Below are 27,014 nucleotides of genomic sequence, written 5' to 3' on the forward strand. Positions count from 1 at the left end.
TTTGCTTTCTCAGATGAGTATGTGTTATCTCATAGCATTGTAAGCCTAGAAAGCAAGTGCTGTGTCTTACTTTTCCTTGGTATCTTCCTTTTTTTCTAGCACAGTGCCATATGGATATTAGTTCTATTAATAAGGTGTTGATGAAATGAATTTCCTTGTAAAGACTAGCTGATACTGAAACATTACAGTGAACACTTTTCCAGATTCAGACTGTTTCCTTAGAGTCAGCACAGCAAACTTTCTCTGTGGTAGGTCATGGGATAGATCTTTAAGAAAATATGATTTTTAGAGTTTGGACTGTGACTCTTTCATTCATTTTCTCTTATTTGTACTTAACTTTCATCCTCTTATTTGTTTTTTCTTCCATCTTCATTTTTTTCTGTTCCTTACAGAATTTTCCCTGAACCACAAATTCCCTTCTATCTGCCTTCCACCTTAATTCCTTACTCATTCATTCCTCACTTATCTATTACCTCCTATTGTAATAGTTCTCTTTGCATTTTCTCTCTTGGTTTGGTAGGGTAATTGACTATGTCTTCTTGAAAAGATTCAGACTGTGTTATGGCTATGTTTCTACTGGGGAGTTGTCTCAGTTGATTATCTCATTTGGCAAAAATATAGGACTAACAGGGACATTAGTTTGTTCTCTACATAGACCAGTTAGCTTTTTCTATTCATTGAATTGCTGTATGTTATAGCAGGAAGGTACCTCTTTATTTATACCAACTAATTTTACAGATAAAGGAAGAAAGGTCCAAAGAGGTGAAGGGGTTTGTGTTAGGTCGTGTAGCTACTAAGTGGCAGAGTCAGGGTATATATCCATGTCATCTGATTTCAAGTCCATCTCTCTTTCCACTAGACAGCACTGCCTATAATTATCTAATTCTGGGTAATCTACTTAAGAAATACAGATAAAGTATGTAATGTGTAGAGCATAAAATTGTCAGCAGTATTGGAAGATTGATTCAGAGCCACATAATAAGAAAGGACCTTTGGTCATCTAGTCTAACTGATACCTGAAAAATAATCCCCTCTATCATTAGGTAGTTCAAGCCTAAACTTGTCTTTGTGAAACTGCCATCCATTCTCCTAGTTGTGCTCTCTGGGGGCCAAACAGAACAAGGAGAATATTCTCAATTCCAGACTAAATATCACTAGCTCTTTCAACCTAGTTTATCATGGCATCAGTATGAGACCTTTCACCTTCCTGGTTACCTTCCTCTGGGTGTGTTACAGTTTATCAGTTTCCTTAAAATGTGGTGACCAGAATTGAATACAAATATGCAAGTACTGTCTGACCGGGTCAGAGACAATTATTACCTCTTTATTTCTGGAAGTTTTGCCTTTCCTGATATAGCCCAGGGTTGCATTAACTTTTAGAACTGCCATGTAGGAGTAGTGACACAAATTCAGCTCTCAGTCCACTAAAGTCACTCACATTTTTTTTCCTGACAAACCACTATCCAGCCATACATCCCCAGTCTTGTATTTTGAAGTTAATTTTATATTTATTCCTATTAAATTGTATCATATTTGATTCAGTCCAACATTCTAGTCTCTTACCATTTGGTTGTCCTATTGCATTGATTATCCCTAGTGGTTTTGTATCACTTACAAATTTGATAAATGTGCTATATATGCCTTTATCCAAATCATTTACACAAATGTTAAACAGCACAGGGCAAAGATCCCAGGAGGCACTCCAATGGAGGCATCCCTCCAAAGGACATCTAACTAATGGGTTCTGGAAATTCAATCAGTTCCAAATCCACCTACCTGTGGATATGGATTATCTTTGTTTTTGTTTATTTTTATTTTTTTTGGTGTGAGGCAATTGAGGTTAAGTGACTTGCCCAGGGTCACACAGCTAGTAAGTCTTAAGTGTCTGAGGCCGGATTTGAATTCAGGTCCTCCTGAATCCAGGGCTGGTGCTCTATCCACTGCACCACCTAGCTGCCCCGGATATGAATTATCTTTAAACCACATTTCCTTGTCTTTTCTACAAATAAAGCATGAAAGACTTTTTCAAGGGCTGAGAATTACAAAAACACTTCTAAAGCATATGCCCTTCTATTGATTGTCAACATCATCATCTCTATGTGGAAAGGACAAAAAGCATATACTATGTGGGATTATCTAGGTTTGGGTTCTTAAAAGCCCCCCTTTAAACATTTGCCAGAAATGTTAGCTACAGAATTAATTTTGCCTAAAGTTAACTTTTACTGGGAGGGGGTGAGAGGTGATTTAGAAAAGGACTGATATCTCCTTCACTTATATTCCATTCACAGTCTAACCACTTCCTCTTATATTCTTCTGAGAATAAGATTAAAGAAGGTTTTACTCATGCCTCCAAGTAAATGAAGTTACAAAGAAGTGTTGGGCTAGTTTCTGGTTATATTCTATCTACTTACTATCACTAATAATAGCTGATATAGATAATACTTTAAACCCTCCCCCCCCCCTTTTTCCTTTTTGGGGCAATGAGGGTTGAGTGACTTGCCCAGCGTCACACAGCTAGTATGTGTCAAGTGTCTGAGGTGAAATTTGAACTCAGGTCCTCCTGAATTCAGGGCCAGTGCTTTATCCACTGCGCCACCTAGCTGCCCCCATAGATAATACTTTAAACCTCACAAAGTGCTTTGTTTTATCTGAATATTATCAAGTCCTGTCAGGTAGATACTATATAGGCATTATTCTAAATTACAGATTAGGAAAGCTGAAGCTCTGAGAAGTTAAATGGCTTGCCTATAGCTACATAGCTAATGAGTGTCAGAGGTGGAATTCGAGCCACAATCTCTCTTGATCTCAAGTCCAGAAACCTTTCTGCTATACTACTGCTTGGGTAAATATGACCTCACATAAGTCATTTTGCTTATCTCATCCTTAGTTTCCTCATTATAAAATCAGAAGCTTGGACATATTTATATAATCCCTTCTAGCTCCAATATTGTATTATTCCTGGTGACATCTTGGTTTATATTTCTACTTTTCTTTGAATTTTGGGTAAAAGTATGTTCTTTATTTAAAAAAAAAATCAAAGCTGCTTTTGAAGTAGTATAATTCTTTGAAATCTTTATTTTATCATTAAAATAGAGATAATACTTTATTATCTGATTTACAGGAATGTTGTAAGTATGGTGCCTAGTAAAGTTAAGATACTCTGAGTGAATCATACTTATAGTACTTTGGGTAGTATGTATATATATATTTTTTCTAAGACAAACAGCTCACATTTCTATTATTTTAGCTTCCTCATAACAACCCAGTGAGATAATATTGTAATTTTTATTATCATTTTCCATTTGAGGAAATGTTATTTAGAGAAATTAAATAACTTGCCCAGGATGATGTAAATAAAAAGAAAGAGATACCAGAATGGGGCCCAAATATTCAGAATTTGAAATCGGTCCTCTTTTTTTTGAGGTAATCAGAGTTAAGTGACTTGCCCAGGGACATATAGCTAGTAAGTATCTGAGGCTGGATTTGAACTCAGGTCCTCCTTCTGGTGGTCTATGCACTGTACCACCTAGCTTCTCCACCTTCCCTTCTTCCTCTCAACCACTTCTCTTTCCATCCCTTTCTCCTTTTCACTCTCTTCCTCTCCCTCTTTCCCTTCTTCCCTCTTCCTCTCTCTTTCCTATTGATTCATGGACCACCTCTAAAATCAGAATGATAAAGGTATGGAATATTAGAACAGAAAAGAAATTATCTAGCATAACTCCCTTATTTTTATTGAACGTAAAAATGTGCCTAAATAAAAAATGATATTACCTGTATTTAATGCTCAGGGTTAGAATTTCACTTGAAACGCTAATTATAAGCTTTTTATTGTTATAGTATTTATAACCTGGTCAAAATTCCAGTTTTAGTGTTCTTTCTGCTTCATATTGTTCTTTCTAACAATTATTTCTTGAGTAAATGTTAGTGAGTTATTTGTGTGATGTTTAAAATCTAATTTTGGTCACCTTAAATTAGAAGCTTTAGCACCAGTCCTTGGGCAATTAAACATTTATTAAAGCATCCAGATATTCCCATGGAGTTCAGAAAGTTAAGAAAAAAGCCTATTTAGCTAGAGTTCCAGCCTGGTCTGGTTCTTCCTCAAGTCCTCTGCCACAAGTCTGCTTCAATCACGAACTCTCTCCAGCAACTGATTGTGGAAGCTTTTTATAGGTCTGGAACAGAGGTGGTCCTTACACACTGCTTCAAGCTGATTGGTTGGCATCATCCAAATCCATTGGTTCTGAAGGTGTTCTCAAGGTGTGATCTACAATCCAGTTAACTTGAAGTAGGCTAATCAGCAGTTAATCACTCTCACTTGATTCAATCAGTCTAGATTAATCTCCAGGTGGGTCTTTGAGTATCTGCTAAATCTCATTATTTTCATCACATTTGTTGTTTCTGCCTTGGGTTTGTTACCTCTTTGTGGTCATAGTAATACTTCCTCTAGTACTCAAATTTTCTTATTAATGTTTATTCTTAGTAATAGTTTATCACTTTAGTATGGTACTTTTTTTAGAATATTTGTAATCTCATCTATTTACTTTTTAGGGGAATCTCTTTAATGTGACATATCTGGTTACTTATTTCTGAGTTTAGTTCTGGTGACCTCGAGAAAAGCTTCTATCTTAGGTACATCTATGGGTGAAATCCATAGCATGAGAAAGTTTGGATGGATTAGGATCTGTAACCATGTAGTTTATTTATTTATTTTTTTAAAAATAAAAGTATTTTATTATTTTCCAGTTACATGTAGAAATAGTTTTCAAGATTTGCTTATATAAGATTTCAAATTTCAAATTTTTCTCCCTCCCTCCCCTCCCATCCCTCCCCCACTCCCCTAGACAGCAGGCAATCTGATATAGGTTAAATATACACAATAACATCAAACATATTTCTGCATTAGTCATTCTATATGAGAAGGATCAGAGCACAAAGGAAAAACCTGAAATCAGAAAACCAACAGCATCAAAAACAAAAGAAATAGTATGGTCCAATCAGCATACATATCACACAGTTCCTTTTTTTTCCCCCCTGGATTTGGAGAGCCTTTTCCATCATGAGTCCTTTGGAACATTTTTGTTCCATTGGATTGGTGAGAAGAATCTAATCTATCACATAGTGTTGATGATACTGTGTATAATGTTCTTCTGGTTCTGCTCATCTCACTCATCATCAGTTCATGCAAGTCCTTCAAGGTTTCTCTGAACTCCACCTGCTCATCATTTCTTACAGTACAATAGAATTCCATTACATTTTTATACCACAACTTGTTCAGCCATCCCCCAATTGATGGACATCCCCTCAATTTCCAATTCCTTGCCACCACAAAAAGAGCAGCTATAAATATTTTTATACATGTGGGTCCTTTCCCCTTTTGAACCATGTAGTTTATACTCACAATGATGAGATCATGGATCTGTTGAAGTAATTTTAATAAACTGTTTTTTTGTTCTTCATACAAATAAAGCATGGACTATATAATTCTGTTACTGATGAAATGCATAGGTAGGTGTGGAGGTGTGTATACAGGTAATTTTTTTTAATTCCTAAGACATATTTTAACAAAAATAGAAAATGAAGCTTTTATAGGTCAGTATATTTATAATAAGTTATAACATGTGGGCAACTGGGTTTATGATACTCTGGCTCTGTTTTATGCTTTCCTTTTCTCACCTTATTCTAGGGGCTAAGAAAATCATATGTGTCACCATTAGCATTGGGGTAATACTAACAGGTGCTGTGATTGCAACCGTCTTTCTTTGGAAGTTTGGTAAGTATAGTTTCTTTAATTTTTATAATGAAAACCAGATTTCATAATGAAAATGAGCAATAATTCTAATGTATCATGTGTTTTTCAACATTATTGTTAACATTTTATGGATTCTTGGACTGTGTTACTATTTATTGGGGAATGGCTGAATGAGTTGTAGTGAATGAAGGTATTAAATTATTATTGTACTTTTAGGAATAATATATGAGCAAGCAATAGTCTCAGGGCCTGAGATAACTTGCTAAGACTAAATATTGTAAAGCAGATGCAGATTTACATTGATAGAGGAAGTTCATCATTATAAGATTCCTACAGTGATGTACACTGATAGGTCTGGGCTCCCTCAAAAGCTGTTGTAAAAGTGATTAATAGAAATTTGGAATGTTATGGAAATACAGAAATTGTGTGAAGTGCTATAGAATAAAGAAGACAACACCCAAAGAATTGCTAATGCTATGTAAGTTAGTACTATGATAAATATCAAACAACAACAAAACTTGGGTCATACACAACAGACAACACTGGCACCATAGTGTAAGGAGGAATAGATAAAGAGAAAATAACTTGGACTTGATTTGGCATTATCTTATTTTTAAAATAAAGGTTAAGAGGTATAGCCACAAGTAGAGATAATTATTTTTACTTATGCTTAGGGTAACTTAAAACTTTAACACTATAAATGATAAACTAGAGATTTAAAAAACAGTGTTCAGGAGGTAGGAATGGGGAATTTTTAAATAAGATTTTAAATATGTTTGGATGATTAGCTATTGAATAAATGAACTGCATGCATTTTCTTTAACAATAGTAAACTGCAAAACTGTAAAGTTGCATCTGTCAAAATCACTTTTATGTGATTTTACTCAACTCTTTTTCATGCATGTTTGTGTATTGATTTTGTATAAATATTGTAGCTATTTTTCTGTGAATGTGATTTAACCTAGGACAATAAAAGCATCTTGAGCACAAAAACTGCCTCACTTTTGTGTTTATCTCCTTAGCACCTAACAGTACTTGGTACATGGTAGGCACTTAATAGATATTTGCTAGTTGATTGAATATATATTTTAGGTAGTTTATTTGCAAAGTTTTGGGGAGATGATTTTTATGAAAGCAAAATTTATCAATTAAGAAAATAAGGTAAATCAAAATTTTTCCTTCTCTTTTGTAATATTGTTGTCCTTATAAAACAACTTGCTATAACAAATCAAGACTTTTTTCCTTACTGTAAACTAGAAAATCAATATATATATATATATGAACATTTCTATGTACAAAGGTTAGAAAAGACAGATTGTTCATGAAACTACAAATCTACAACAGTTTGTTCCTTTAAATTTATATTAAATTATATATGGTAATACTAATTTTGGCTGCTTCTCTCTCTCTCCTCTCTCTCCCTTTCTTCCCCCCTCACTCCCTCCCCCTCCTCTCCCTCCCCCTTCTCAGTTCTCTACTCATCTGCTTTGTATATTTTAAAAAATTGTTTGTTGATGCTCTTTTCTTTCCTATCTTCCCTTTAAAAATTTTGTACCACTATCACTACATGTCTTCTCTTTCCCCAAACTTTTCAACCCTTTACAAAAACCTTCACTTGTAACAAAAGTATAGTAAAGCAAAGCACATTTGTGTTGTAATGGTTGTGTCTTGAAGTATGCATGTGCATGTTTTTTTATTCTACACTTGCAGTCTATGAGCTGTCCAACAAAAAGTAGTGCATGCTTCATCATTACTCTTTTGGAATTGTAATTTGTTATTTATTGTATTTATCATTCTTCTCTTTAAGTCTTTAAAGTTGTTTAACTTTACAGTGCTGTAGTCCTTGTATTTGTATTTGTGCTTGTAGTTGTCCTAGTTTTACTCATTTTGCTTGGCATAATTTTATACAAGTTTTTTCCATGTTTGATCCCATCTTTTTGGTCATTTCTTTTTGTTTTGTTTTTTAGTGAGGCAATTGGGGTTAAGTGACTTGCCCAGGGTCACACAGCTAGTAAGTGTTAAGTGTCTGAGGCCGGATTTGAACTCAGGTACTCCTGACTCCAGGGCCAGTGCTCTATCCACTGCGCCACCTAGCTGCCCCTTTTTGGTCATTTCTTACAGCACGATAATGCTCCATTTGTTTGACCATTCCCCTGCTGATGGACACTCACTTTAATTCTAGTTCTTTGCTTCAACAAAAAGTGCTGCTATAAATATGTTTGTATATATAGGTCTTTTTCCTCTTTTTTTTAAAACCCCTTTGGTGCATATAGCTGGTAGTGATATAAATGGTACAAAGAATGAATGGTGTATGTATTTTTTCTTATGATTCAATATTTCTTTTCAAGATAGTTGGACCAATTCACAGCCTCATCAACAATGTACTACTAATATACCTATTTTCCAGGAGCCACTGTAATTTCTTTCTTTTGTCATCTTTTCAATGTGATTGTTATGATTCTTATAATTGTGTTATTATTTTTTTTGCCAGAGTTGTTTTAATGTGCATTTCTCTAACTATTATTGATTTAGAGTTGATTTTTTCACATGGCAGTTGATAACTTGTATTTTTTTCCCTTGAGAACAGCATCTTCATAGCTTCCAGCTATTTTTTTGGGGGGGGGGTGGGGATAGCATTTGTTCTTATAAATTTGAATAGTTTCTTATATGGCTTGGATATGAGACCTTTATTAAAGAAACTTGCTGCAAATATACACATATATATATATAGTATATATATATATACACACACACATGTATTTTGCCAGTTAACTGTTTCCCTTCTGATTTCTAACTATATTTCTTTAGTTTGTATAAAAATTCCAATTTTATAGAATCAAAATTTTTTATTTTAACTCCTCTCTCATGAATTGGTCAAAAATTCTTCCTCTATCCATTGTTGTGAAAGGTACACATTATTCTCCTTTGATTTGTTTGTGATATTACCTTTTATATCTAGATTATGTATCCTTTTGGAGCTTTATGTGATATGGTGTGAGATACTGATCTAATCCTAATTTCTTCCAGTCTATTTTCCACACTTTTCAATTTTTCCATCAGTTTTTGTTCTTAAATGAGAAGTTTGTAATCTTGGGTTTATTGAACACTATTTTTTTAGTACTTCTGGATCTTATGTACCAAATCTATTCCACTAGTCAGTTTTTTTCCTTTTTATTAAACCAATACCAAGTAGTTTTTGATCATTACTACTTTGTAGTCTACGTCAGATCTGGAACTGCAAATATTCTCCATGGAAAAATATACTTTCCTTGATATCCTAGACTCTTTGTTTCTCTAGAAAAATATTGTTATGAATTTGTCTAGTTGTCAAAAGTAATTGTTTGGTAGTTTAATTGGCTTGGCACTGAATCTGTAAATTAATTTAGGTAGTATTATAATTTTTGTTTTTGTTTTTGTTTTTTGTTTTTGCAGGGCAATGAGGGTTAAGTGACTTGCCCAGGGTCACACAGCTAGTAAGTGTCAAGTGTCTGAGGCCAGATTTGAACTCCTTCTCCTGAATCCAGGGCTGGTGCTTTACCACTGCACCACCTAGCTGCCCCCTATTGTCATTTTTATTACGTTTATATGGCCTAAACATTAGCATTTAACATCTCTTCAATTATTTAGGTCTCTTTTTCTGTAAAGAGAGTTTTGTAGTTGAATTACTATTTGCCTCTTGGTAAATGTATATTTAGATATTGTATACATTCTTTAGTCATTTTGAATGACATTTCATTTTTGGTTGTTTTGTTGTGTAATGTACACAAACCCTGATAATTTGTGGGTTTACTTATCCTGCTGCTGTTTGGACATTATCATTTATATTTAAAAATTTTAATTCTATTATTTTTCCTTATTAAAGAGCATTTATTTTCTCTCCTTTTACTCCCCCTTCAATGAACAATTAAAATAATATCCTCATAACAAATAATACATAGTCAAAACAAATCCACATATTCACCACATCCTTATCTTGCATTTTAAATCCATCATTTCTCTGGCAAAAGAGAAGTCTAGTGCTTCATCTTACATCTTTTGGAATTTAGGTTTGTCATTGCATTGATCAGAATTCTAAAGTCTTTCAGAGTTGTTTATAATTTTATTTTGATAGTATAAATTGTTGTAGTTATGCTGACTTTATTTCACATAAGTTCATAATTTTTTCCCTAGATCCTTCTGAAACTGTCCATTTTATTGGTTCATTCATGAAAATTCTATAATTTTCATATACCAACCATCATTTGTTTAGCCATTCCTCAAATAGGTGGCTATATTCTTTTTTTCTTTTTCTTTTCTGCTGCTACAATAGGAGGTGCTTTAAATATTTTTTGTACATATGAGTACTTTTTTCCTTTATTTGATCTCCTCAGAGTATATGCCTTGTAGTAGTCTATTGAATCACATGGTATGTACAGTTTAGTGCCTTTTGACCATAGTTCAAATTGCTTTCCAAAATAGCTGGGCAATCAAAAACTAAGCCAAAGTACTTTCACAAAGTTTCTCCAAACATTGTAATTTTCTCTTTTTGTCATTTTTGTCAGTCTGATGGATATCAGGTTGAACATCAGATTTATTTTAATTTCGGTTTCTCTAATTATTGACTTTGTGTCCCAGTTCATGTTTACCCATAACATTCATTATAGCTGGTAATTGGGACAAGATGTTCTCAATGATCACATTGTAGCTGAGTTGGGGGAAGAGCATTGCAGATACAGAGGGTGGGGTGAATGGATGGTAATCAGGATGCATGATAGGGAGTCCTCTTTGGTTGGATAGGAAGCAAGCTTCCACTCACAGAGCAATTAGCTCAATGGGTTCTGAAGGAGGCTACTTCAAAGGGTAAAGAAAGTGCCAAGTCCAGTATTCTCTTGTTGAGCATCTTGCAGAAGTTGGATAGCTAGCATAATAGGACTAAAAACTAACAAGCTTAGTTTATTAAGCAACTAGAGACAGAGATCTCAGCTTTAAGGGAATGTGCAATGAAAGCTGAGGAGCAGCTAATGGAACTGACTGTAAAAAATGTGGTATTTCCTGATAGAGCTAGGGATCTTTCTCTCTCTCTCTCTCTCTCTCTCTCTTTCTATATATCTATATCTATATGTGTATATCTATATCTATATCTATATCTATTTATCTTGGTCTCTGACCAAGAGGTTCTGGTTCTAGAGGTTCCAATCCCACTGCATCTCACTGAGATTGGAGCCACGAGACAGGAAAATGAGAGTAGAAGTAAGAAAATTATTTGGAAACTCCCAGTGTTACTAAAAGCCCCAGAATAATTTTATTACTGCTCTAGGGTAGAAGGTGAGTCCTTGAGCTGAGGGAACAGTAGTGTGTAGGCCTTCGCTAAGGAATTGGCAGATTGCATGAGAAGTTCAAATAGAAATTTGATGAATCATTGAAGTAATGACTCCTGAGTGTGTCATGTTAATTGAGCCAATGCTGAGACTCTCTCTCAGGAGGATTTCCATAGGGTGACATAAAGCTATCTGAGAATTTGTTTTTACAGAGGCTAATTACATTTATTAGAATCTCCAGAGAGTGACACCTTTTTTTCCTTTTTTAGGGACTGAGATAGGGAGTTATTCTCAACTGGCCCATAAGATAAAATGTTGCCACTGCCAGCTCCCATGGAGATCTATATAGGATAGGGGAAAGTACCTAAAGGAAGTGGGTTTGATAGATGAGAAAGGGTATCTCATATAACTAGCCTCATTTTATCTCTCTCTGAATCTTTGTTTCAAGTGTGTTTCTTAGAAACAACATATTTTTGGATTTGGCTCTTTAATCCATTTTGCTATGTTCTTCCATTTCATGGTTGTGCTGATCCCATTTGCACTTATGGTTATGACTATTAGTTGTTTAGTTCTCTAAATCCTATAATCATGTCTATTTTACTTGCTTTGTTCTCAACCCCTAACTCTTTTACAAATAAGAAAGGAGTGTTAGAAAGAGGGGACTTTGACTATCACTTGTGATCTATTTATTAATGAAGTGGTCTGTTTTTGCTATAATTCTCCATTCTTCCCCTTACCATGCCTCTGATGATAGGTTTGAATATCTTTTCCTTTTCTTTTAATCTCCCCTTCATAGTCCTTGCTTTCATGTGGGAATTTCACTTGTCACTATAACTTTACCTATCATGCCTTTTTTTTTTTTTTAGTGAGGTAATTGGGGTTAAGTGACTTGCCCAAGGTCACACAGCTAGTAAGTGTTAAGTGTCTGAGGCCGGATTTGAACTCAGGTACTCCTGACTCCAGGGCCAGTGCTCTATCCACTGCACCACCTAGCTGCCCCCATCATGCCTTTTTTCTTAAATCCTTTCCTTTCCTCCCTTCCCGTCATCTATTTCCTTTTTGAGTTTAATGATTTCTATACCTTAGCATCTCTCTGTGTGTGTTTACTATTCCTTTGTTTGGTTCAGATGATAATGAGGTTCATGAGATGCCAATTATTTGACTACTCTTTATTTTTTGTAGTTCTATTATGTGATAGTAATCTCTCTCCTCTTCCACTTCCTCTTTTTTTCCCCTCAGTATAGGTAATTTTCTTTCCTATTTCTGTCTTCTAATACTATCAAAACAGAATAAAATCCCTTCCAGTTTCTTAGTGTATTATTTATCTTTCTTTGTGACCTTTAAAGATATTAGGGGTGAGAAGACATTTCTCTTTCTCTCTGTTTTAGCATGTAAACAAATTATACCCATATTGCCTTCCAATTGAAGAAATAAATACACCTCTCTATGTTTTTCCTATATTTCCATTTCAAAATATCTGCTCATTTCTGATCATTTCATTAGAAAGGCTTAGAGGTCCTTTCTATCATAGAAGTCAATTCCCCTTCCATTATAGGAATATACTTAGTTTTTACAGGTAAATTATTTTTGATTAAAAGCATTTATCTTTGACTTTTGGAATTTCATTTTCTCAGCTTTCTGTGCTTTTATAGTGGCTCTCAGTTCTTGTGTGATTGTGATTATGGTTCTTTAGTACTTGATTTCTTTGTTTTTGGCTGGTTCTTCTTTGACCTGGAGGTTCTGAATTTTGACTATGATAATTTGAGAATTTTCCATTTCTGAACTTAACTTGAATTCCTTTTGTTCTCACTTTGCCCTCTTGTTCATTTATGATTTCTTGGACACCATTATCCAGGCATTTTTTGGGTAGGATCTCCAAGTACTCCAAATATTGTTCAAATATTTCTCCTTTACATATTTTATTTGTTTTTGATGATATATTTTCTTTTTTTTATATTTTGTGATTTTGTTGTAATATTTCTTGTCTCACAGAATCATTGTTTTCCATTTAGCCTATTCTGATTTTCAGGGTAATCAGTCCTTGCACGATGTTTCCTACCATTTCTTACCATTGTCCTTGCCAATTTCTCCATCTCTAGACCTTATATTTTGTTTTATTTCTTCCAGGTACTCTTATGGCAGGGACACTTTTTTAGGAGGCTTTACTTGGACTCGTGAGGTTATTCTTTACTTTCAGGTTTTCCCTTTGGTCAATTCTTGGTCCAGGATATTTCTTCTTATTACTTGACTATTCTTTGGTTCGTTCACATCAGCACTCTCAGTGTCTGGGTGGAGGTCCTATGCTTTGGTTAAATTCTGCTCTTGTACTTCTGGATGGTGTTATGTCAGGTGATATGGCTCTGCAATAGAGTTATGACAGTATCTGAGAACGGGAGAAAGCATATATGAGAAATGTTATAAAAGTAACAGGTAGGATTTAGCAACAGATTAGATTGGTTCAGGTCCTGGCTGCCTATGTATTGGGTATCTATTAATATTTAGTTGAGTATTTTGTATTTACTAAATAAAGTACAATATCATTCTCAAAATGTGATAATTAGGCATGACCTTCTGAATTGTTGGGACTTTGTAATGACTTTCCTTCATTTCTGGAACTTTGAGGTGATCTCATAAAATCTATTTAAAATTGAAATAAAAAAACTGTGTAGTTTACCCTGCATCCAAAACAAGAATCCACTCTACACCATAACTAAAAAGTGTTCATCTAGTTTGTTTGAAATAAGTGATGTGTTTAGTATTTCAGCTTTTACTCATTTTGGTGGAGGTCACAATGCTCTTAAAACAATGATTATTTTTTGTAAAGGTCCCATGAAAAGCTAAGAAGTATATAAGTTTACTTCTATTTTCATTCATTGACCAACAGAAAAATATTATTTCTAATTATTTGAAAGTTCTAGTGAGCTTCTCAACTTATTTAGTGCTTATCTTTTGGTTAGGTTTTATCTAGGTCTGAAAGGGGTACATACAGTAAGTTCCCCTACCATTATAGTTTTACTGTCTAATTCTTTAATTTGTTTAGTTTAAGTTTTTAGATGATATGCTACTGGGAATATTGATGTGGTATCTGTGGTACATTTAATAATATATATATTTTTGTTAATTTATTTTTATCATGTTTATATATACTATACCCTTATTAGAAATTATAATTGCTACCTCTGCATTTTTTAATTCAGCTGACACAATAGATTTTTTTCTAGCCCCTCATTTTTAACTCTTCATGAATCTTTGTGTTTTAGCTGTGTTTTTTATAAATGTAACATTTGACATTTTGTTTTTTGCTTATAACTCTACCTATCCTGTCCTTCCTCTTAGATTCCTTTCTACCACTCCTTTTTCCTGTTCCTTCCCGTTTCCTTTTTGAGATTAATGATTTTCTGTAACAAAATCTCAATGTCTGTGACAATAATTGTCTTCAAACAAAATATAGTTAGCTGATTGCTTGTTCTATCCACCCCTTTTTTCTATGACTTTTTCTTCTGTATCTCAATTAATATAATAGTGATTTCCTTCCCCTTCTTCCTCTTTTCTTCATCAGTATAGTACTCTGTCCCTATATATTTTTTACTTCTCCAAGCCCATTAAAACATAACAAAACTATCTACAAACACTGTGTCATCTTTACCTTTGTCACCCTTAAGGAAATTAGGAATCTGAGAAGACTTTTTAAAATTTCCCTATTAACATGTAAACAGTTCATCCATACATATTCCTTTTTAGTTAAACAAATGTGTTCCTTTCTGAGTTTCTCTTAGTGCTTGCATTTTCATTGCAAAGTATCTACTTAGTTTTGACCCTGTCCTGAGGAATTTTTGGAAACCTATCATTCCTAGTAAAGGCCCATTCCCCTCCACAGCTAAAGCATTCTACTTGTTTTGTTAATAGGTTATTCATTTTTGGGGATAAGTCTTTGTGTTGACTTTTGGAGTATTGTATTCTAAGTTTTCTCCTTTATAGTTGCCATTGTTAAGCTTTAGGGATTCTTTATTGGGGATCCTTGCTACTTGAACTCCTTTTTGGCTTCTTGTAGAATTTTTTCTATAACTTGGAAACTCTGGTTTGGCTATGACATTTTTGGAGTTTTCATTTTGGAATTTCTTTTAGAAGTTGACTATTGGTTTCTTTTTATTCTCACTTTCCCTTTGGTTATTAGACTTCTGGGTAGTTTTTAATTTATATTTTTAAAAAATATGGTGTCTAGACTTTTTTTTGGCGGGGGGAGGGTGGTATGGTTTTCAGATTCTCTGATAATCATGAGGACTTAGACCAGGCTGGTGGCAGTGTCAAAGGAGAGAAGAGAGCAAATTTGAGGGATATTATGAAGATGAAATAGGCCTTGGCAACAGATTTGAATGAGAAGAGAATGAGGACCTAAAAGGCACATGTAGGTTCTCAGCCTAGCTGAATGGGAGGATGGTGGTTCCTCTGACAGTAAAAGAGAAATTTGGGAGTGAGATTCATTGGCACAGAGATGATAATTGAAATCATGAGAACTGATAAAAACCACCAAGTGAAATTATATAATGCAAAGCTTCTTCTTCTTCTTCTTCTGGTGAGGCAGTTGGGGTTAAGTGACTTGCCCAGGGTCACACAGCTAGTAAGTGTCAAGGGTCTGAGGCCAGATTTGAACTCAGGTCCTCCTGATTCCAGGGCCCGTGCTCTATCCACTGTGCCACCTAGCTGCCCCTGCAAAGCTTCTTAAATTGTGGGTCATGACCCCATGTGGGTTTGTGTAACTGAATTTGGTGGGGGGTCATTATAATTTGGCAACAGCAAAAGGTTATGTACACCTATTTTATATACCTATATACCTAGGGTCACATAAAATTTTTTTAGGTGAAAAGGGATTGGGAGCAGAAAAAGTTTAAGAAGCCCTGGTATAGAGGGAGAAGAGATCCCACAAAAGAACCATGTGGGACAACCACAGACAGAGCACCTTGGATGATGATTCCATTTTTGTCCTGTCTTTTCTAGTCCAAAGATTATTTATTCTTTTTAACCAAGAAAATATAAACAGAATTGTGCAATTCCAAGAATACAAAAGTAATCTTAGTATTTTATGAAGTATTTTACTAAGATTCCTTTTGTATTCTTGGAATTGCACAATTTTCACTTTTTAATCTTCAGAAATAGAAGAAATTTAAAATCTTATATATCTATGTATGTCATATATAGCCATATACATGTATCCATAGATACATGTGTATACCTGTATCCGTTTTCTCTCTCTCTCCTCTCTCTCTCTCTCCTCTCTCTCTCTCTCTCTCTCTTTCTTTGCCAGATAGCAGTGCAAAAGAGGACAGACTTTAAGATGATATAGTTACTACCTCACCCCTAAGATTCCCATAATTTTTACTTTATCAATTCTTCCTTGTTTGATGAGAATCACATGAACAATATTAATTTCTTCCATTTGTTCTTCTATCTTTTGTAGAATTAAATTATCACCACAGTTCAGTGAGAAATTATTGGTGACTGATTTTTAGCAGAAAGGGATCTCCAGTAGATTTCTAGACAATTGAATTTCCCATTAACTCATATTATTTTCTGCAAAGCTTATGAACTATTTCTAAAACTTCTTTTCCATATGGCTTTGACTATACCAATTCAAATAGCACTACTGATTGGGCTTCCACTGATCTTCACTAAAATGTTTTCTTCCTTGCTTTCCTTCCCTGGTTTCTAGCTTTCTTGCTTTCTATACTATATTGCTACTTATCCTTTCTTTCCCCTCTCCCTCTATACCTTTCAACTGCTCTATTTCTTTTGAACCATATTGTCATAGTTCTCATATAGTTAGTTATGCCCATGAAATCAAATTTTCTGCTTTGCATTGAGATCTATCCTTTATGCACTTTTGTGTTTATGTATAGAAAACTGTTGTCATTATAATACTGGACCCTTTCTTGTAAATTTCTGTGCATCTCTATTACTGCTCTTCTTTTTCATTTAACTGTCCTGTGAGGTGTAGTCTGGTAAATTATATGGGACTGTTTGCTGCCTTCCTCTTTCTTTTCCATTTAGTAATTGTGATTAGATTTGCAAATCTTTAAGCCTATACATTTTTTCCAGCCCTTAAAGTACACACTATACTTGTATAAAGCAATGTAGAATTTTTATTAGCAAATGTGAATAAAATTTATTGGTAAATGTGAACAATTGGGCAATAACAACAAAAAATACTGTTTCACATTTTTGAGGGTGATTCTTTATCTAGTCACTTGAAAGTGATTCACATGTTTCCCCACTAGAATTGATGACCATATTTCTCTCTCTCTTTTTTTTTTTAGTGAGGCAATTGGGGTTAAGTGACTTGCCCAGGGTCACACAGCTAGTTAAGTATTAAGTGTCTGAGGCCGGATTTGAACTCAGGTACTCCTGACTCCAGGGCTGGTGCTCTATCCACTGCGCCATCTAGCTGCCCCGACCATATTTCTCTTAATGGAGGATTTATTAGTTTAAAAGTTTTTATTATACAGCTAAAATTACATATAACATTGAGGTAGGGGAGCTAAAAACCTAGTATAATTTGTGATTTGTTACTTTTTTCCTTCTTAGTAAGTTTCATTTGTACATTTCATTTGCTTTTCATCCCTAAGTGAAAAATAGCTGCCCAAATTCTGGAATAGAATGTGGAACCTCAGGAACTTGTATCAGTGCATCTAACTGGTGTGATGGAATATCACATTGTCCCAGTGGTGAAGATGAGAACCATTGTGGTAAGTATGGAAATTAGTAATGAGAAGATATTGTCATGTTTAGGACTCCCTTATCACTTAGAAATTTTCCTCTTATGGAGAAAGGGTCACTACTAGGAGGCTGCCCACTAAGCAATTTTTTTTGATGACAAATTCACAAAAATGATCTACTAACATGTGGTAGACCCATGATTTGCATTGGTGGAGAGGAGCCCCCAGCAGTGCTTCATGGATTTGGAATTTTATTCAATTTCAAGTAGGAAAAAGTTAGGAGATTATTCTAATTATAAGTAGTTTAAGGGGAAAATTAAAAGCAGATTATAGAGCTAAAAGACAGAATTATTTTCAAAAGTAGGTGTCTAAATTTATTTTGGACATTTGTTTTTCAAGTTGAGATCAAATTATATATTGTAGAAAAATAATTAGAATAAGAACAAGGAATAATATTTATTAATTATTGTTACTAGTTAATAATATAATAATATTATATAACAAGATTGTTAATAATCATTGTTTAGTGGTTATGGAAAATATTTTCTGCAAGTCAGTGAATTCAATATAACTAAGAATGAAATTTTAGAAACTTTATAAATTTTGTTAGGTATTCTTTTAGTAATTCTACAGGTAAGTCTGTTTTCAGTGACATTTCAAATTTGTATTCTTTATCTTGCTGGCTGGCTGGTATTTCAAACTTGGGAACAGGTTATATTTATTAGTCTGCATAGACACAATACACACATACAATACACATATATAATAGACACAATAAATATATACACATATTTAAGCTTTCCTCCTAATTTTTTTCTCTTCTGGAACTTAAAAACAAGTCACAATAGTGTCATTCTAAGAGTACAAAAACAATCTTAGCAAGGTTATGCTTTCCTTTATATCTTACTTGACTAGAAGAGATCAAAGAAAGTCATGGAGCTTGTTACACTCCCTTGTGACCCCTCTCTTTTTCTTCTTTTTTACTATTACCTCTTCCTTCCTCTCCATTAACTTTGCTTTTGGGAGAAGATAGAAACTTTTCCCTTCTCTTTTGCTCTATTTTCTGAAAACAGTCTGGTTAACCATACTTTTAAGTGATTTTAAGTTTCACTACTAAGCACTATTATTAAGTGGAAGATTCTTTTTTTTTTTTTTTTTTTAGTGAGGCAATTGGGGTTAAGTGATTTGAACTCAGGCACTCCTGACTCCAGGGCCGGTGCTCTATCCACTGCGCAACCTAGCTGCCCCTAGCACTATTATTAAGTATAAGAACTAAATGTAACAAATGAAAAGGAAATTATAAATTTTATAGAGATCTTCTCTGTCAATCCTGTTCCTAAATGTGGATGTGAGGCTTTGTCCTTTCTAAGTTTGATTTTTTTTCATCTTATCACCTTCTTTCTTTATCCTTTAGTCTTGTCTAAGGTCAGCCAGCCAGTGCTGCTTGACTAGATGTTAAATGAAATTCAAGGAGCTCATGCAGATTTCGCTTGGCAATACTTTTAAGTATCTTAATTCTTCTAGAATCTATTTCCCCTTATTATTTACTAAATTTGTGTTCAGGTACTCACACAGAGATGCACACAAGTATGAGTTCTCCCTTTCTCTGAGTGTTTGGTCCCCTAGTCTAGGAATATAATGTTCCTTTGCTCTAGACTGGGCAATGGACCCTGTCCTTCCTTGTTCCTTGGATGAGAATGAGCATTCTCTGGCTGGTATGAGACCATGTTCAGATCTTGACCCCTCCCTTATGTTTCTTGAGATCTCAAGCCTAGATTTTCTTTCTCTTTCTTGACATTGGTCCATTCTCTTTGATCTGGTTTATTTGCTTGAAGCAAATATCTTAGCAAGATTATAATGACTAGCTCCACTTGTGTGAATGAAATGACCCTCTATGTATTTGGAAAGGGGTTGACTTTCAGCTCATTGCCTTTGTTGAGACACACTCAAGCCAGTGAACAATGTTCTGAGGTTTAGTAATAACGCTTTCCTCCCAGAGTTGTTATGAGGCTCAAATAGGATAATATTTGTAAAGCATTTAGCACAGTGCCTGGCACAAAGGTTAATAATACTGGCTTCCTTTCTTCTGATTTTACATATGAGGCCCACAGAGGTTAAGTGATGTAAACACAATGATATTGCAGAACTGAGACTTCACCCTAGGCCTAGTAACTCTGATGACAATGGCAAGACACTTTACTGAATTGTACAAGCCTATTTTGCTCTCTAGTTCTTAGTTTCTCATGGGAAATGAAAGATTTGGACATGTTGGTCTCTAAGAGAACTTCTTCTTCTTTTTTTTTTTTTTGGTGAGGCAATTGGGGTTAAGTGACTTGCCCAGGGTCACACAGCTAGTACTTGTCAAGCATCTGAGGCTGGATTTGAACTCAGGTCCTCCTGACTCCAGGGCCGGTGCTCTATCCACTGTGCCACCTGGCTGCCCCTCTAAGAGAACTTCTAATTCTAGGATTCTACAGATCTCTATAAAATAAGATTTTAAGTTAATTATTCATATCTACATAAGGAAATTTGATTCCTAGTTTTTGTAAAACTCATTGAAATAAATCTTTATTTTTAAATGCAGTTCGCCTCTATGGACCAAAATTTATCCTTCAGGTTTACTCATCTCACAACAAATCCTGGTATCCTGTGTGCCAAGATGATTGGAATGATCACTATGGAAAAATAGCTTGTAAAGATATGGGATATAACATGTGAGTATAACATATGTCTAATATGGAGGTAAAAGGATCACATATGTCTTTGATGTCCTAGTTGGTCATGAATGGAGAGACATTTGGATAAGTTTAGGTATGAGTGAGCCATAAATAATTAGCAACATAAATTGATGTCCCTAATAAGGTTGGTGTCAGGGAAGACAACCAACCTGCATTCTGCCTCCCTTTTAAACACTTGAAGACAGCTACCATGGGGAAGAGGGATTAAACTTGATCTGTTTAGTCCAAAATAATAGTACAAGAAAGAATAGCTAAAAGTTGCAGTGGTAAAAATGTACAGAAAAACTTTCTAATGGTTGGAGTTATCCAAAAAAAGAATGTCTTGATTTTGGGGGTAGTGGGTTTCTTATAATTAAAGATTTAAAAATGTTTTAATATCATAATCATTCCTCTCCTCTCCATTCCATATTTCTTCTTCATTTGTTTTGAAAGACAAAACAAAAACCTTCATGCAATGATTATGTTTAACAATATAGGCAATATTCTGTCTTTTTAGTACCTATTCTCTGCTGTGGAGGAGATAGTTCATTATCTTTTTTTTTTTTTAACCTGGGATCTTCATTTAGTTTCTGTTACTGAGAATACAACATTGTTGAATTCCTCTCTTACTTAGTTCTGCTTATTTTGCTTATTGGAGGAGCAAAAACTAGATTATCTATTATTAGGATGATGTAGAGAGGATTGCTGTTCAGGTAGGGGCTGGCCTTCAGTCATGGCATTATAAATATAGTGCTGGAATGCACCTGCTAAAGGCCATCTATTTCAACCCCCTTGGTTTAAAGGGAAGGTGTAGGGAGGTTAAGTGACTGGCCCAATGTCACACAGGCAATAAGCATAGGGGTTGAACTGATTTAGTCCTACCAGAGGACCTTTGAGGTTTTCTGATTACAGAGCCAGTATTTTTTCCTTGTACCACACTTCCTCGCTTGAAGGTCCTTTCCAGCTCTGAGATTCTCTGAAGTATTCATTAATTGCCTTTTCATGTGCATACAACTGAGATGAATTAAAGACCAAGAGAAAGGGTTTTGGGGTAATTAATAATTTATTAATTAGGCTAGCTGATAATCCATAAAGTGATGGTGATTTTTCTTTGTAACCAAAGACAAAACCATGGAGATCCCTGAATACTTAAATACCTTTAGAAAAGAAGGTGCCAGGACAGCTAGGTGGCGCAGTGGATAGAGCACTGGCCCTAGATTCAGGAGGACCTGAGTTCAAATCTGGCCTCAGACACTTAACACTTACTAGCTGTGTGACCCTAGGCAAGTCACTGAACCCCAATTGCCTCACCAAAAAATGAAAAGAAAAGAAAAGAAAAGAAGGTGCCTCTGGTAGGTGAAAATAAACTCTTGAATGGTAAACAATGAGGAGGTGCACTAAAAGTCTTCAGCTCCTCTCACTGAGAATATGACCTGGTCATGAGTCTTAGTCACCTGCAGCAATCTGGACAAAGGAATCTATCTCTACCCAGACCACTCTGATTGATTTTTCTCCTTCATGAGCCATGTTCCCTTAGACTGAAATGGAGGGGGTGCAAGAGCATGGGTTCAATGCTCTAAGGCTGAAATGGACCCAGATTAGATTCTGTAATTCACTCCAAACAGAAATAAGGTCCCCTATTTGGATGTGGTCCACCTAAGATCATAGAACATGTACACTGAGAATTAGGCCAATCTTATCTTTCAGTCTTGTTCTTCAGAGGCTAGCTGAATGAACTACAAGGGTTAGTTCCTAAATGAGGAAACAGAAAGGGAAAAAACCTTAATATTGATTTAATAATTGGTTATTAACATTGTAGAAAAATAATCACTTTTCTCACTACTGATGTCTAACAATATTTCTAATGGTCTCAGCCCTTTGAAGTTTTCCCAAAGCCTACAATCTTCCTTTCAGTAGCTCATAGGATTTCTTTGTCTCACCAACATTTAGCATAGTTCCTGGCTCATAAGTACTTAATAAATGCTAGGTAATTGATTGAGTCATAGGATTTGACTTTCTCACCCATCTTAGTCCAGCCTTAGATTCCATGGGTATGACTCCAAATGATTTAAAAATAAAATAAAACGGGAAAAGTTCTTATCTTTGCTCTCTACCCTCATCCTTGCTTGTGGGGGAAAAGTGTGAAAAACCTTTCATATTATGACTGATTGACCCCATTTATCAGCAATTAGTTTGCTTTTTTTTTTTTTTTTTTAGTGAGGCAATTGGGGTTAAGTGACTTGCCCAGGGTCACACAGCTAGTAAGTGTTAAGTGTCTGAGGCTGGACCCGAACCCAGGTACTCCTGACTCCAGGGCCGGTGCTCCATCCGCTGAGCCATCTAGCTGCCCCAAGTAGTTTGCTTTTTAAAATACAACAAAACTTCTGTAAATGGTTGATTTCTTCTTTTCCCCACCACTTACACATATGAAGAAAGAATTAAAGGAAAGAGTAGCAGATTTTAGAGCTTATCAAAGCTGCTTTGGAAACCCTATGATGAAAGTCAAGGGGAGAACATGCTGGAGATTAACACAGTCTTACACAATTTAGTAATATCATGGCATGGCCATGATAGAACTTTATCATTGCTCCCTCAAACAATTGTTTGGAATGGTTGCACTTTATCACTTTGCTCTCTCTAATTTTTCCCTGCCAATGGGGTTTTGGACTAGATATCCTATAGCTCTACATTGACTCATTAAATCACCTAGCATTTATTAAGTACTTAACTATGTTCCAGGGACTGTGCTAAGTGTCAGGGATACAAAGAAAAGCCCCCCCCCCCCCAATTACCCTCAAGGAGCTCACAGTCTATTTGCAAATAGCACTGTGAGCAACTATGTACGAACAAGATATATCTGCAATAGATTGCAGAGGAAAAGTAGTAAGAATTTCTTTTTTTTACATATAAGATATTTTATTTTTTTCCGTTACATGTAAAGATAGTTCTCAACTTTTGTTTATACAAGCTTTCCAATTTCAGATTTTTCTCCCTCCCTCCCCTCCCTCCCCTCCCTCCCCAGACAGCAGGTAATCTGATATAGGTTATATCTATATACACATAATAACATTAATCCTATTTCTGCATTAGTCATGTTATAAGATAAAAAAAATCAGAGCAATGATGGATAACCTCAAAATAGAAAAAAAACAAAAGAAATAGTATGGTTCAATCAGCATCTATACTCCACAGTTCTTTTTTATTTTCCCTGGATTTGGAGATCCTCTTCTATCATGAGTTCCCTGGAACTCTTCTGTACCATTGCATTGGTGAGAAGAATATAGTCCATCACAGTAGGTCAACACTCAATGTTGATGATACTGTGTACAATGTTCTTCTGGTTCTGCTCATCTCACTCATCATCAGCTCACGTAAGACCCTCCAGGTTTCTCTGAACTCCTCCTGCTCATCATTTCTTACAGCACAATAGTATTCCATTGTATTCATATACCACAACTTGTCCAGCCATTCCCCAATTGATGGGCACCCCCTCAACTTCCAATTCCTTGCTACCACGTAGAGAGCAGCTATAAATATTTTTGTACATGTGGGTTCCTTTCCCCTTTTCATGATTTCTTTGGGCAAAAGACCCAAAAGTGGTATTGCTGGGTCAAAGGGTATGCACAGCTTTATCGCCCTTTGGGCATAATTCCAAATTGCTCTCCAGAATGGTTGGATCAATCAGTTCAGAGCTCCACCAACAATGAATTAGTGTTCCAATTTTTCCACAGCTTCTCCAACATTTATTATTTTCCTTTTTTGTCATTTTAGCCAATCTGATAGGTGTCAGGTGGTACTTCAGAGTTGTTTTAATTTGCATCTCTCTAATCATTAGAGATTTAGAGCATTTTTTCATATGGGAATAGTTAGCTTTGGTTTCTTCATCAGAAAACTGCCTGTTCATATCCTTTGACCATTTCTCAATTGGGGAATGACTTGGGTTCTTATAAATTTGATTTAGTTCCCTCTATATTTTAGAGATGAGGCCTTTATCAGAAGCACTGGCCTCAAAAATTGTTTCCCAGCTTTCTGCCTCCCTTCTAATTTTGGATGCATTGCTTCTGTTTGTACAAAAATTTTTTTAATTTAATATAATCAAAATCATCCATTTTGCATTTTATAATATACTCTATCTCTTGTTTGGTCATAAACTGTTTTCCTTTCCAAAGATCTGATAGGTAGACTATTCCTTTCTCTCCTTTTACCTATGGTATCATCTCTTATGTCTAAATCGTGTATCCATTTTGACTTTATTTTAGTATAAGGTGTGAGATGTTGGTCTATGCCTAATTTCTGCCAGACTATCTTCCAGTTTTCCCAGCAGTTTTTGTCAAATACTGAGTTCCTATCCTAGAAGATGGAGTCTTTGGGTTTATCAAACACTACATTACTAGTGTCATTTACTACTGCATTTCCTGAGCCTAGCCTATTCCATTGATCTACCACTCTATTTTTTAGCCAGTACCAGATAGTTTTGATGACTGCCGCTTTATAGTAAAGCTCCAGGTTTGGTACTGCTAACCCACCTCCCCGTGAATTTTTTTTCATTATTTTCCTGGATATTCTTGAATTTTTGTTTTTCCAGATGAATTTTCTTATTATTTTTTCTAGCTCTATAAAATAATTTTTAGGTAGTCTGATTGGTATGGCACTGAATAAATAAATTAATTTAGGCAGTATTGTTATTTTTACTATATTAGCTCTGCCTATCCAGGAGCAATTGATATCTTTCCAATTATTTAGATATGATGTGATTTGTGTGGAGAGTGTTTGGTAGTTGTGTTCATAGAGTTCCTGGGTTTGTCTTGGCAAGTAGACTCCCAAGTATTTTATATTATCTACCGTTACTTTAAATGGAATTTCTCTTTCTATCTCTTGCTGCTGGACTTTGTTGGTCATGTATAGAAATGCTGATGATTTATGTGGATTTATTTTATATCCTGCTACTTTGCTAAAGTTGTTAATTGTTTCAAGTAATTTTTGAGTTGATTCTCTAGGATTCTTTAAGTATACCATCATATCATCTGCAAAGAGTGATAGTTTTGTTTCCTCCTTGCCTATTCTAATTCCTTTAATTCCTTTCTCTTCTCTGATTGCTAAAGCTAACATTTCTAGGACAATATTAAATAATAGTGGTGATAATGGACATCCCTGTTTCACCCCTTATCTTATTGGGAAGGCCTCTAATTTATCTCCATTGCATATAATACTTGCTGATGGCTTTAGGTAGATACTGTTTATTAGAAAAGTAGTAAGATTAAGAAAGGTTTCTTGGGGAAGTTGGAACTTTAGCTTTGATTTTCAGAAAGCCAGGGAAGATAGGAAATGAATATGAAGAGGTAACTATGAAAATGCTCTGTCGGGAGAGACAGTATAATGTATAAAGAATAGTAAGGAGGCCAATGTCACTGGATTGAAGTGTATGTGGAAGGAATAAGATATAAGAAGACTAAAGAGTAGGAAGGGGCCAGGTTATGAAGGGCTTTAAAAGCCAAAGGATTTTATGTTTGATCCAGGTTGGGAGCTTGGGTAAGTGGGAGGTTGGTAAATACCCTTGGTAGTTATAAGGAAATTAGGAAGAAGAGATGATTCTGTGGGGAAGATGAGTTCTCTTTTGTTTATGTTGAATTTAAAATAATGTTTACATGACATAGTATCAGAGGCAGTGAAGATGCAGACTAGACATCAGGAGAGAGGTCAGACAAGTAGATCTGATTGTTACCTGCATAGAGATGGTAATTGAATCCATGGGAGCTGATGAGATCAGTAAGCGAAATGGAATAGAGGGAAAGGGGAAAAGGACTGAGGACAGAGCTTTTAGGTACACTCATAGTTAGTGGATGTGATCTGGAAGAAGATCGAGCAAAGAAGACAGAAGGAATAGTTAGATAGATAGGAAGAGGAGTAGCTAGGTGGTGCAGTGGATAAAACACTGGTCCTAGAGTCAGGAGGACCTGAGTTCAAATCCAGCTTCAGACACTTGACACTTACTAGCTGTGTAACCCTGGGCAAGTCACTTAACCCTCATTGCCCCCGCCCCAAAAGGGAGATAGATACATAGGAAGAGAACTAGCAAAGAGTAATGTCATGAAAATATCAATAAGAAGTTCATGATTGATGGTGCTAGTGGTTTCAGTGAGCTCAAGAAGGATGAGGATTCAGAAAAGGCTATTAGATCTGGCTGTTAAGATATCATTGCAAACTTTGGAGAGAGCAGTTTGCAGGGTTTGATGAAGTCAGAAAAAGGAATGTAAGGGATTAAGAAGATAATTAGAGAAGAGAAAGTAGGAGCAATAATTTGTAGACAACATTCTCAAGGATCTTAGTTACAAAAGAAAGGAGTCATATGAGATGATAGTTGGTGAGGAAGGAGATAAAGTAAGGTTTTTTTGTTTTGTTTTGTTTTTTGCTTTTTTAGGATGAGTGAGACAAGGGCATGTTTTTATTCAGTAGGAAAGCAGCCAGTAGACAGGAAAAGATTGAAGATAAGTGAAAGAATGGTAATGATAAAGAGGTCAATGGGATGAAATGGTCTCATTTT

The 27,014-nt window shown here is 35.2% G+C and overlaps 1 protein-coding gene across 1 annotated transcript in view; it reads left to right on the plus strand.

Annotated features, from left to right (window-relative positions):
* TMPRSS2 (transmembrane serine protease 2) overlaps positions 1 to 27,014 on the plus strand; it is a 115,304-nt gene that overhangs the window by 44,665 nt on the left and 43,625 nt on the right. Inside the window, exons 4-6 of the mRNA XM_043995711.1 lie at positions 5,684 to 5,770; positions 17,667 to 17,786; positions 20,341 to 20,470. Of these exons, the coding sequence (XP_043851646.1) occupies positions 5,684 to 5,770; positions 17,667 to 17,786; positions 20,341 to 20,470 (337 nt within the window). The remainder of the gene's footprint in view (positions 1 to 5,683; positions 5,771 to 17,666; positions 17,787 to 20,340; positions 20,471 to 27,014) is intronic.

Source organism: Dromiciops gliroides, chromosome 3 (assembly GCF_019393635.1).
Source record: "Dromiciops gliroides isolate mDroGli1 chromosome 3, mDroGli1.pri, whole genome shotgun sequence".
Lineage (NCBI taxonomy): Eukaryota > Metazoa > Chordata > Mammalia > Microbiotheria > Microbiotheriidae > Dromiciops > Dromiciops gliroides.